The sequence below is a fragment of the Hypomesus nipponensis genome, chromosome 2 (genome assembly GCF_054491055.1).
Source record: "Hypomesus nipponensis isolate SF chromosome 2, ASM5449105v1, whole genome shotgun sequence".
In the NCBI taxonomy this organism is placed as follows: Eukaryota; Metazoa; Chordata; class Actinopteri; order Osmeriformes; family Osmeridae; genus Hypomesus; species Hypomesus nipponensis.
In genome coordinates this window covers 16,060,580-16,073,444 of record NC_140362.1, presented here as the reverse complement: position 1 = coordinate 16,073,444, position 12,865 = coordinate 16,060,580, and the positions used below count along the sequence as shown (strand labels likewise).

The following is a 12,865-nucleotide window of genomic DNA, read 5'->3' as shown; positions in this document are numbered from 1 at the left end:
CCTCTCCTCAGCTGCTGGAGGGAGAGAGCTTTTTACTGATGTTTGGATCTTTGGCTAACTGGGCCGTGAGCTGAGTGTCGGTATCCTGCTGTGCTTAATTCAGTAGAAGTTGGGAGGGGGGACAGTTCCCCCCCGATCCCTCATATTCGACTTCTCTGAGCTGATGGGTAGACAGTCTCAAGTCCCTCAAGAGCATCTGCTCCTGTGCATCAGAGTGAACGGAGGAGCGTGTTAGTTATACAGTTCTAGTTAGATCTAGTTTGGGAGGAGACTTGGGTCGTGTAGAACGTGGCAGCATGCATGATTTTCCCTTCAGATCCAGGTTGAGGACAGTCTAGTCTGGGTCACAACGCAGGAGGCAGAGAGGTTCATTGTTCATTGAGTGGTTTGTTGTTTTCTGTCTCTTCCTCCGTTATCCACCCACTCCCTCCTCAGTTATTTTCTTCCTCCTCCTCCTCAGTTATCCTCCTCCTCAGTTATCATCTTCCTCTTCAGTTTTCCTCCTCTCTTTTAGTTATCATCTTCCTCCTCCTCTTCCTCAGTTATCCTCCTCCTCGGTTATCATCTTCCTCTTCAGTTATCCTCCTCTTCCTTAGTTATCCTCTTCCTCCTCCTCTTCCTCAGTTATCCTCCTCAGTTATCATCTTCCTCTTCAGTTATCCTCCTCTTCCTCAGTTATCCTCCTCTTCCTTAGTTATCCTCTTCCTCCTCCTCTTCCTCAGTTATCCTCCTCCTTTTCCTCCTCCTCTTCCTCAGTTATCCTCCTCCTTTATCCTCTCCTTCCTCCTCCTCCTCAGTTATCCTCCTCTCCTTGCCGCAACGCCTGTCTCCCCTGATCCTCCTTCAGAACCTTAGACGTGTATTCATGTTTTATGCAGGCAGGCTAAAACCTTCCCTTCGTGTCTCTCAACTGCTGGTGGAGTTGTTGTGACAGAGGAGTCTGCCGTGCCTCCCCCCACCCCCACACCCCTCGCTGAAGCAGGCAGGAAACAAGCCTCCTGCCGGGTTGAGTGTCCTCCACTCTCCTCCACCCTCTCCTCTTCCCTCTTCCATTCTCCCCCTCCTTCATTCCCTCGAGGTGAGGCGGGAGGTCGGGGGTAGGTTAGGGGGAAGGATAGGAGAGGAATGTTGTTTTACAGCGAGGAAGGAGGGGGAAGAGTTATACTCCGGGTGTTGTGTGCCCAGCAGGAGAATACCATCTGCAACACTGTCACATTATGTGGCCTGGATGTATACAAGTGTTTCTGAGAGGTCTGTTTGTATCTCTGTTTCCATGGGGCAGATGCACAAGAGTGTGGGTGGGTGGGTGACAAGGGTGGGGTTGGGGGGGTGGGGTGTCTTGACTGTGAATGACAGCTGTTGCTTTGGTGTGGGCAGCCTTGCTGGCGGGCCTAACTTGAAGGGAGGTGTGTGTGTGCGTGTGCTGGGATGTGTGTGTGTGGGGGGTGCCTTTCCTCTCCACTGGGCCGTGACATCATTGGAGGTGAGGCTCGCCAGCCTTGCATCATCCAATCAGGGAGTGCCACGTCACAGAATGTGGGGGGGGCCCGGGGCTTGTCAAAGGCTGTTTGTCTGGGAGGCCCCTGCAGCCGGTCAACCATGACACCAGACGCAATCAACTATGATTAGAGAGATGCTCACTGCTCCTCAGTACACACACACACACGACTGGACGAGCCTGTCAGAATTCCCCTCAGGTTAACTGGCCTTTTAGGCGGCCGTGTTTGTCTGTGGAGCTTCATCTCTGAGGAGTGTGTGAAGAGCCCGTCTGTAATTCGGTTCTTGTCAGCTGACTGCGTCACCCTCATATCTAAACACATCAGGAAGCCAACCTCCAGTATCTCTGCAAACGGGGGTGTGCGTGAGACAGTCCCTGGGTAAACACATCCTCCGCGAGGACGTGATGGTGTCACGGACAGTCAGCGCTCTCCCTGTGAGAGCCAGGCAGGGTTAGCCCTCTGTTTAAAGCCTCACTGGTTGTAATCTCAGCTGATCCTCAGTGTTAAGACCCAAACACTTGGTTTAAAGAGTCAGGGTGTCAACAGGGTCTAAACGGAGCTTTAACTTCACACAGAAAAGCCCACACCCTGTGACTCATCACTGATGTAACGTGTTGACAGGAAGTGTGCGGTGTGGCGGAGGAAGCGGTCTCCCTGTTTGAAGGATGACACGGGGAGGGGGGGGGGGGTTGTTGACTGTTTGGAGACTGCAGACCTTTGGAGGACCTGAGTGAGACCGCCCATGCCTGCGGAGCGCGACATTTGCCCTCCAGCAGATACTTAGCTCATCCCAGTGCATCCTTCTCTCCTCGCTTCACCACGCACACGCACACACTTCTGACCTTGGAAGAAGGTTTGCTAGGGGTGGGGGGTTGGGGTGATTGTGTGTGTGTGGAGACATGGGGTGGGACAGGAGGGAAAGTGGGTCACGCTCCCTGTGAAGTATGGGGGCTCGGGGCCAACGCCAGGTTACGTCTCTCCGGGGTTTCTTTGCCCAGAGCTCTCATCTATCAGCGAGGACAAGATGAAGAAAAAAAAAACGAACTAGTCTGACAAATGGAGCCGTTTCAGGATAGCAAGGGCCAGACTAGGTCAGGTAGGTTAGGTCTGGCCAGGCCAGTTCAGACGAGGCTAGGCCAGGCCAGGCTATGTAAAGCGAGACAATGTCAGGCCAGCCCAGGCCTGATCTGTGCCGAGTTATAAAAAACTCAACTGCACAGGTACCAGCCAAGACACTGTCATCAATACACCAACCAGGGAACATCATTTTAAAGACCCTTCTAAAACGGTGGTAATTTGTTTGATTCCTTGAGAACACTTGTGGTTCCTCAGTAAGCTTACACCATCTCCACCGCTCCCTGTAGCTCCCCTTGAACACAATTTTGATTTCCTCGGAAATCATCCTCCGTAAAACACAATAGTAGTGTACCCTCCAAAATGTTTTCATGAAGAATTGAGCGCGTTCTGAAAGGAGCCTCCAGCAGTCCTAGAATATTCATCCCAGTAATGGCTGCCTCTTGTTCCGGGGCTGTGTTGCCTGGAGTCAGCCCACAGTGCTCTGATGCCGGCATCACCACTGAACCGGAGAACCACAGAGAACCGTGGTACAGCTCTCCTCCTCCTCTGAGCGTCTCACCACCCCCTCCCCTTCATCTCCATCTTTTTTTTCTTTGCATCCTCTTCTCTCTTTCCCCCCGCCTGTAGAATTCTGATTGACACAATTACCTCAGCACGTGACCAGGTTCATTTGAAGAAATTCACACCAGCAGGACTTCCTGAGGCAATGCTGTGTGTGTGTTGTGTTCCATAAGGTAGTGTTGGACAGCAGTATCCTAGTGTCTCCTCAGGGCTAGTTTTCTCATCAGGCTTATGGTTGACTTGAGAGGGAGAGAAAAAAGGAGAGAGATGCATGGGAGAGAGACATACAGACAGTCCAAATGAAAGTAGCAGTTGTGGTTATTGAAGTGGGTAATAATTCCTCTGTGTCCACATGCCAATCAAAAAACTGGAATGATATGATTGGTTGGATCCCTAGGGTGACCATCAACACCCTAGGATACCCTCCTCTTCCTTCTCTCCTGCTCTGCTATTCTCTCTCTCTCTCTCTCTCTCTCTCTCTCTCTCTCGCTCTCTCTCACGCACGCACAAAAGCAGTTAATTTATTTCTCCTAATTTGTTTTTTCTGTTGTTTGACTGTCTTTTGCATCAGCCTTACTAACAGGAGGCCTTTCCTACATGAAGCTTTGGTTCCATCGTTGGCCAATGCAAATGATTCAGATGCATTAGCTAAGTGGCTTCATTAGAACAATGTCGTTATCTCACATGGGCTTGTTTTTCTTTCACTTTTGCCCCCATCTCTTCCAGCCCGCACAGGAAATATATAATAAGGTCTTTGTTTTGGGTTATAAGCCTCAATTATTTAGATAAGCTGACTAACAAACATTCATTCAGTCATTAGGAGCTATTCGAAGTGTTTGTGTGTGTTTGGGTAGGAAGGATGGATGAACATACATGGAAGTGACAAGCCTAAACTCCGGCTGGAATATCTAAATAGAGCCTGCGTCTGATCAGACGCAGGCAAAATAGATTTACTTCTTTAAATTCAATAGGTGTGTGTGTCAGTTTCAAACCATGCTCTGGCAAAGAAAGAACCCAATTAAAATGTGCTTTAAAAGTCCTGGCAGGTTGGAGGTTCCAGTCAGCCAGCCTCTGAAAGTGTGTGTGCGTGTGTGTGTGTGCGCGCGCATGTCCAGATCTCTGTTCTGTCCTGATGTGGAGCAGGTCAGTGACAGCTGATAGAATGTTCTGGGTCACAGCCCTCGGACTGGACGGCCCAGCATGCTGTACCTATTTGTGGGCCTAACTCAGCTGTGTGTGTGTCAGGATCATGAACACACACACACTTTACATAAACGTCTGTTAGGTTTAACTATTGTAGCATAATGACTCCACTTTCTTTCTGCCCCCTCCCCCCCCCCTCTCTCTCTCTCTCTCTCTCTCTCTCTCTCTCTCTCTCTCTCTCTCTCTCTCTCTCTCTCTCTCTCTCTCCTGATGAAAGTTGAAGCAAACCCCCCCCATCTCTCTCTGTCATGTCTCATATCACGGTAAGGATACACGGTCACTGACCTGGTTTATCCAGCCTCAAAACCATTTAAGAACACGCAGCTACCTAGCGGCTGACCTCTGGAACACAACTGTGTCACAACATTGTTATGGAGATCACCATAGCTACCAGTCCTCCACTATTCTCTTGTTGACATAACTGTATCTGTACCGCCAAAACAAGCTCAGGAGAGCCAGACTCAGGATTGTAGAGTAAAGTGTGTGTGTTTGTGTGTGTATGATGGCACATGACCGGATCAGTTTGTGTGTGTGTGTGTTAGAGAGTGTGTGTCACCCGAAACAACCCGACCCTTTCCATGTCTCAGGACAAATGTTTTCCGACAGTGATGCTCGTGCAGCGTGCCGGTGACGTTGGAGGACAAGCAGTGCAACTCTGTGGTTCTGTCCGAGGCAGCATAGCGGCCTGGAGATGCCAGGCCCACAAGGTGCTCACGGAGAGCTGGGCCAGTCTGGAATATTCCAGAGAGCCTAATCACTCCCAGTCACTACAGTTCAGTCAGACCTGCATCCTGTATGAAGCAGTAGCCCCTCCTTCTTCCTCTGCTGATAAGAGGGAGGGGCCTCAGGTACACCTGACATCCAGTCATCTGTGTGTGTGTGTTCTTCTACACCTGTTTTCAGGGAGGGTGCTTTGACAGTTACCAGTATAACTGCACCCTTTCCTGTACACCAGATAAAAGCAGGTGTGTGATTGGAGGGCTTCTCCAGGCAGACAGTGTGTTCTGTAAACACACCATGCCATTGGCTCATGCAAATGAACTATCCGGGAGTTGGGGTTTTCGAGCATGCTGACTCACTTCTTTGCTTGTGTTACCCAAGGACAAACACACATATGCACACATCTCTCTCTCCCCCTTTCTCTCTCCTTCTCTCTCTCTCTCTCTCTCCCTCCCTTGCTGCCTGCACCCCCCTCCCCCCTCCCCAAGCCTAAGGGGCCAGTCAGCAGTTGGCTCATTTCTCACGCTCCTCCCCTCAGGTCACAACTGTTCCCTGCTCCCCTGCTCCCTCTCTCTGTCTTTCTATCCTTCCATTCCTCTCTCCCTCCACCTCTCAGTCCTTTCCTCCATCCTTCCATCCATTTTTCCACTGTAGCTGTTTTTTTTTCCTGCTCAGACTGACAAACACGGCTAACAGCCACACAGGCCCAACATCAGCCATCTCCCCCATTACTTTTGTTAAAAGGGACGATGAAGGAGAGATTAGAGGGATGGAGGGATTATGGAGAAGTGATGGAGGAATGATGGAGGGATGATGGAGAAGTGATGGAGGAATGATGGAGGGATGATGGAGAAGTGATGGAGGGATGATGGAGAAATGATGGAGGGATGATGGAGAAGTGATGGAGAAATGATGGAGGGATGGTGGAGAAGTGATGGAGTGATGATGGAGGTTGTTATTGTTGTTGTAACAGTGTAGGACCCCATCAGGGGCAGAGAAGGAGTCGACCGCAGCTGAGACCACTCCCTGTCTGGGGCAGAGAGTGTGTGTGTGTGAGAGTAGCACACCTCCCGTGGGCAGGGTTGTGAGGTGGGGGGCTCAGGTTGTGTGTACGTGTAGCGAGAGGGGAACAGTGTTACAGTACAGCTGGCATGGTGGTGGGGGGGGGGGGTGGGGGGGGATGCCTGGGGGCACCCATACCCCCTCCCCCCCCCACACACACACACAGAAATGCTAGGATGAGAAGACTCAAATTAGTGTTGTTCCTCTGTGACTTTTCAGTAAACAAAACATTTGTATTGCACCATTGGGTGTCTCCCTCTGTCTTGTCTCCCTCTCCTCTCTCTCTCTCTCTCTCTCTCTCTCTCTCTCTCTCTCTCTCTCTCTCTCTCTCTCTCTCTCTCTCTCTCTCTCTCTCTCTCTCTCTCTCTCTCTCTCTCTCTCTCTCTCTCTCTCTCTCTCTCTCTCTCTCCCCCCCCCCTCACTGCCTCAGGACTAGCATCTATTGAGGCTCGTTTATTAGTTTGTTTGTTAGCAGCAGTGAGTGTTGGGTCACCTCCCGCAGTTGCAACATTGCTAACTGTTGTTCTCACCCCAGATATAAGGGCTCACTAATGCAGACCTGTGTGTGTGTGTGCACGCGCATGTTTGTGTGTGTGGAGCGGGGTCTGATAATGCTTGACTGAGGCTGGGGATATGGATCAGTAGTGATATATCTGGTTCAGCCTGGCGTAATGGAGCTAGGTTTACACTGTAGCCTGCCCTGTGTGTGTGTGTGTGTACTGTATGTATGACACAGTGTGCCATCTCTCCTGGCAGCAAGGCAGGGCCTGCCGTGATCCCCCTGAGGTCCAGCTGTGTCACACACACGCAGTCTCTCTCCGCTCCACTGGACATGGATATGCAGGAGTGTGTGTTTTGTGTGTGTGTGGGGGTCGAGTGGTATGAAGGGGGGGTTACTGTAGTTTTAATTGCAGTAATTGGGGAAATGGAATACTTGTGTGCATAGTAAAGAACTAAGGGTTCTGATGTGTCAATGGAGGCATGTTCTATGTGCAATGTATATGTTGTGTATGACCTTATCCCCCCGTCTCCCCCCCCCCCCGTCTCCCCGTCTCTCTCTCCAGAGGATGCGTCAGAAGCTGATCTCTGGCTCCTGAACAGCTGCACCGTGAAAAACCCGGCTGAGGATCACTTCAGAAACTCCATCAAGTAAGGGCACACGCACGCGTACGCACACACACACGTACGCACACACACGCACACACACACACACCCTGGAGGCAGGGGGTTCACACGCAGGCCTTGTCTGACCCAGCCCAGCCCAGGAGCAGAAGCCCTGCTCTCAGAGAGCCAGACTCACAGATGTAAACCAGAGAGCAGGTGGTTCGTCTCTACTAGAGTCACTTTTTTTGTTGTTGATATGGTTTCGTGGTCGTGTGCGTTACTGTATCCGTCACGTCCTCCCTCTTTCCTTCCGTTTTTCCCTCCTCCCACCCTTTCTCCCTCCTCTCATCCTCCTCCATCTCTCTCTCTCTCCCTCCTCCTCTCCCTCCTCATCTCTCCCTCTCTCCTCCTCCTCCCCATCTTTCCCTCTCTTCCCCCTCCTCCCTCTCTCTCCCCTTCATCCTCCTCACTCCCTCAGCAGGGTAATGTGATTATGGGTCCTGTATTGACTCCAAGGTTGGGTTCCAGCCTACCATGTAAATATCTGCCGGCGCTGGGGAGCCCCGCCCACAACTCCCGGAACGCGGGGGCTCATTTGCATAGAAATACGGCGATTAAACCAAGAACTGTTTAGCATTTTCATTATTTTCCCTGCGTCAGGGGCAGGCGGAGAAATCAGCCCAGTGCCCAGGAGAAGGTTTTTGTGTGTGTGATCCCTCTATGATTTATGACTGTGACAAGGGTTTAACCCTTTGCTGCCCTTCCACAGCCCAAGGCCCTGGGTGTGTCTGTCTGTCTCTGGGAGTCTGTCTGCCTGCCTGCCTGCCTGCCTGCCTGCCTGCCTGCCTGCCTGCCTGCCTGTCTGTCTGTCTGTCTGTCTGTCTGTCTGTCTGTCTGTCTGTCTGCCTGTCTGCCTTGGAGTAACAGGTTTAGGAGTGTTGTATTCTGTTCTATAGAATGGAACAGAGAATCGTTGTTTTTTTAATGAATTTGGTTGTAATTCTGTCAGGCCTTTTCCTAGCTTGTCTCTATCTGAATGAGTCCTCAGGACGTTTTGGTTTGATTTGTAAGAGTTCAGTTGTTCTGTCAAAGATGTTCTGAAATCTCTTCTTGTCCAATCAAGGATTTCAAATGGTTGTCATTATTGTTTTCATGGCTTTCTCAATAGAAATTGACAAAAAAAAACTGAAAATACAGCACAATGTCAAGCCTAATGAATACACAGATAATGGGGAATGGGCACAGTGAAGGGGACAAGAACTGTACACAATCAGGCTGCTGGCATGCTAATGCAATTAATGTTCCATTCAAGTCCTGGCCTCTCTTCAAGTCTGTCACACACACACACACACACACTCTCTCTCTCTCTCTCTCTCTCTCTCTCTCTCTCTCTCTCTCTCTCTCTCTCTCTCTCTCTCTCTCTCTCTCTCTCTCTCTCTCTCTCTCTCTCTCTCTCTCTCTCTCTCTCTCTCTCTCTCTCTCTCTCACTGACTAATCTTCATATCCTGACCCCACATGATCTTGCTAAATATTGTGTGCAAAAAATAGTGTGTGTGTGTGGCTCTGTATTTCTCCTTTGCTCTTGCCTCTGTGTGTGCGTGTGTGTGTGTGTGTGTGTGTCGGTGTATGTGACAGCCAGACAGTCTGATCAGGAAGGCCACACATGCGGGCACACGGCTGCCACCCCTCCCTCTCTCTCTCCCTCCCTCTGCCCGCGTGCCCAGTCACACGCTGACCCTTACACCCCCAACCCCCCCCCCCCCCCCACACACACACACACACACACACACAGCAAATGGTGAAGTACAGTACTGGTTTAAGTACGGACAGTCAGTCTATTATCCAGTGTTGGCTGGAGCAGGGTCATGTGATGTGAAAGAGACAGCTGATTCGCCACTCTCCTTGTTCTTCGTCTCCCTGTCCACACTGCTGGGCTCGCTTCACAGACTGACCCCCCACCTGCACACTGTGTGTGTGTGCTGCCCATTCTCAGAAGTGGTCTTTAGAGGGCAGTCTCATCTCATTAAGTGGAATACTCTGCAATTCTTTTACAGCCCATGGTGCTGTGTGTGTGTTTGTGTGTGTGTGTGTGTGAGAGAGGGATTAAGAGACCCACAGGGCCTCTCTCTCTGACGGGCCCCTCTGTGATTTTGGAGGAGTGCTAGAGAAAGGTTTAGTTGACTGTGTCATTAACGATATATGAGAGTGTGGGTATATGAGTTCCTGGAGGGTAGGAGGCACGGGGAGGTGTCCTAGGACACATCTGAGTACGCTAATGTGGCCCCTTTGTCTCCTACGTTCATTTCCTCTTTTCCTCATAAGGAGGGTAGTTCTCCTGAGGCCAGAGCAAAGGTAAAACGGGTAGTTGGAAAGTATGGGAGGGTGTATTGTCTGGATGAGCACTAGAGAGATGTGTGTGTGCGCGCCGTGTGAGTGTGTGTGTGCCCCTCGGCCCCCTACTCCATGGCCCCCCAGGCAGCTATAGCACACACCTGTCTGACAATCAGCAGCTAAATAAATGAGTTGAGGTTTATTCTGCTCCACCAGGGGACTCTCCCATCAGCGCTTCAGGAAGGAAACAAAAACAATATTTATTACTTTTGGAGATCGGGGGCTTGTTGGCACGGTTTCTGTGTTCTCCATGGTGGGTGGAGGAGGGGTGGAGCGGTGCTCTAATGAGGGAGAGTGGTGGGCTTGGTGTGTGTGTGTGTGTATGTGTGCGCACATGTGCAGGTAGTATGCCCTGTAATGAGGTGTAAAGATAGTTTGCAGTAGGCCAAGCAGGAACGTCTGGGAGGTTTTTACAAGGCATTCTCTCTGAGAGCTCTAAACTCATTTACCAGGAACACTGGCTAATGGAGAGACTGACACAGCTATTAATGATTAGTCCACTCTCCTCTCCTCTCCTCTCCTCTCCTCTCCTCTCCTCTCCTCTCCTCTCCTCTCCTCTCCTCTCCTCTCCTCTCCTCTCCTCTCCTCTCCTCTCCTCTCCTCTCCTCTCCTCTCCTCTCCTCTCCTCTCCTCTCCTCTCCTCTCCTCTCCTCTCCTCTCCTCTCCTCTCCTCTCCTCTCCTCTCCTCTCCTCTCCTCTCCTCTCCTCTCCTCTCCTCTCCTCTCCCCTCCCCTCCCCTCTCCTCCTTGTCTGCCTGCTACAGAAAGGACAGGGATATTCATCCTTCTATCACTCTTCAGCTGCAGTGTGAAGTTGAGGTTTGGAAGAGATGTACGGCTTTGCGCTTCTGCCATGGACAGAGAAGAGTTGGGTTGCTTGGTAACATACTTGAACATGAGGGAGATAATGAGAAGTGTGTGTGTGTGTGGGGGGGGGGGGGGCAGAAGAGAGAGAGAGAGAGAGAGAAGGAACCCAGCCAAAACCAGATAGAGCAGCCCCCTGCTGAGCTTCAGTAAATTGAGTTTTATTTTACACCAATAAATAAGAACATGATAGCGTTCCGCTCAAGCCTTAATTAAAAGCAGTAATTGCAGCGGTTAAGCTTTCCTCATTCACTGTTTATTTTATTAGATTTATCTAAATGCTGTCATATTTCTTTCAGATTGCTGAGCTTCCTCTTTAGAAACCGGATGATAGGAGATGAAAACTGTGTAATTGATGCCAGAAGTTTTGCTAAGTGTCGAAGTGGGGATCACTTAGTGACTGATGGATGACATGTTCGCTATCACACACACACGCACGCACGCACGCACACACACACATATACACACAGGCACACACACACGTACACACACTGTTTGCCCATATTGATCCTGAGATCCTGTAATTAGAGGAGCCAGACGAGGACAGAGAGGTTACTGATGCCAGCTGGTACAATGAGACTCTCTCCACTCAACCTCTGCTCATCTTTTAAGCATCCTTCACCTGTATCCTTCCTTTAAGCATCCTTCACTTGTATCCTTCCTTTAAGCATCCTTCACTTGTATCCTTCCTCAAAGCATCCTTCAGTTGTATCCTTCCTTTACTCATCCTTCACTTGTATCCTTCCTTTACGCATCCTTCACTTGTATCCTTCCTTTACGCATCCTTCACTTGTATCCTTCCTCAAAGCATCCTTCAGTTGTATCCTTCCTTTACGCATCCTTCACTTGTATCCTTCCTTTACGCATCCTTCACTTGTATCCTTCCTTTACGCATCCTTCACTTGTATCCTTCCTTTACGCATCCTTCACTTGTATCCTTCCTTTACGCATCCTTCACTTGTATCCTTCCTTTACGCATCCTTCACTTGTATCCTTCCTTTACGCATCCTTCACTTGAATCGTTCCTTTAAGAATCCTTTACTTGTCCTTTCACTCATCCCTCTCTAGTTGTCCCCAGTGTAAGCTATGGAGATAAACCACCAAGGCTTCATCAGTATCTGTCTGCAATCATTATGGCACCTGTCTTCACACTGTTATAAACACACACACACACACACACACACTGTGTAGTTTTCCTCGAGGTGGCGGGGGAGATATTGGTTGTTGTGTCTGGCCCAGGAGTTCAACATGTTTTGGAAGCTATCCCAAGTTTCCCCCTAAAGAAACAATCTTTTATCTTGTTCAGTAACCTTCTCTAATTAGCTTCAGACACTCAGGCAAAACGGAACAATGCCACCCCGTCTTTTATGCTTTGCTAAGAGAGGGAGAGAGGGAGGGAAGGGGCCTTCTGGGAGAAAGAGCTTGAAGAGAGAGAGTCTGGGAGATGTCTAGGAGAGATGGCGTGTGAGGAATGCATGCCGCGGGGAGGAGGCGACTGTGTCGTTGATTACTGCGGTGCTAGCGACATTAGCATGCGTTTTACCAGAGCGCAAACAGGGTGACAGTTTTTCTGCCGGCGAACATTACGAAGGAGGCTTCACAACCGACTAAAGAATGGGGTGCACTTCAGCCCTTCAGTGTTAGCCTTTAACAGTAAGGATGTGTTGCTCCTGGTGTCTTAGGAGCTGGCCCAGTCTCCAGAGGGTCGCACTTAAGACACACACACACACACACACGCACGCAAGGAGACATTCCAGAAGTTGTTAACCTTTATTCGACACCTGCTCGACAAGCAGGGTTATTCCATATTTTCTATATGTCTTACGTCCGTACGTATTTTCGGAACATGTTATGCCAGAGATCAGGCTGGCTTTCCCTGGCTTCCCTTTTCTCATGTTCATCTGCTGCCCGTTCGCTCCCTCGTAACCATCCAACCAACCATCTATCCATCCATCCATCCAGCCACCCATAGGCTCGAGCAGAGACGGTTGCATGTGTCTCTTAGTAAACACCATTATACAGGGTTTGCGTTGTGCTCTGGGCTTGCACAGATTTAATAGAATAGGAGAAATTATCCGCAATCAGCAGCGATGCGTTTTGCTGGTTAGCTAATGAGAGTATAGCGTGTGGCCTGTCTACCAACATGGAACCCGTGGAAAACCTCCAACCACCATTGTCTCTAGCTCTTCCCCCAGCGACGGATCCTTCCGAGGGGGTCAGGGTAGATCACTCGATGGAAGGGGAATGCAAATGGTTTCATGTTGAAATGCTAACACGGCTATTAGCGCCGACGCCTTGTTAAGGGTCGGCCTGATCCATAGCATTATTCAACAGAGGAGTCCTCGCATCAGTGAGCAGGAGAGGCGTCCGCAGAGCGCCGTGTAA

General features: G+C 50.2%; 1 protein-coding gene across 3 annotated transcripts in view; it reads left to right on the top strand.

Moving 5' to 3' along the window:
• The window catches only part of cdkal1 (CDK5 regulatory subunit associated protein 1-like 1), a 158,612-nt gene that overhangs the window by 13,668 nt on the left and 132,079 nt on the right, over positions 1 to 12,865 (top strand). For all 3 annotated transcript variants that reach the window (XM_084708551.1, XM_084708553.1, XM_084708550.1), the window contains exon 4: positions 7,187 to 7,271. In XM_084708551.1, the coding sequence (XP_084564677.1) occupies positions 7,187 to 7,271 (85 nt within the window). The remainder of the gene's footprint in view (positions 1 to 7,186; positions 7,272 to 12,865) is intronic.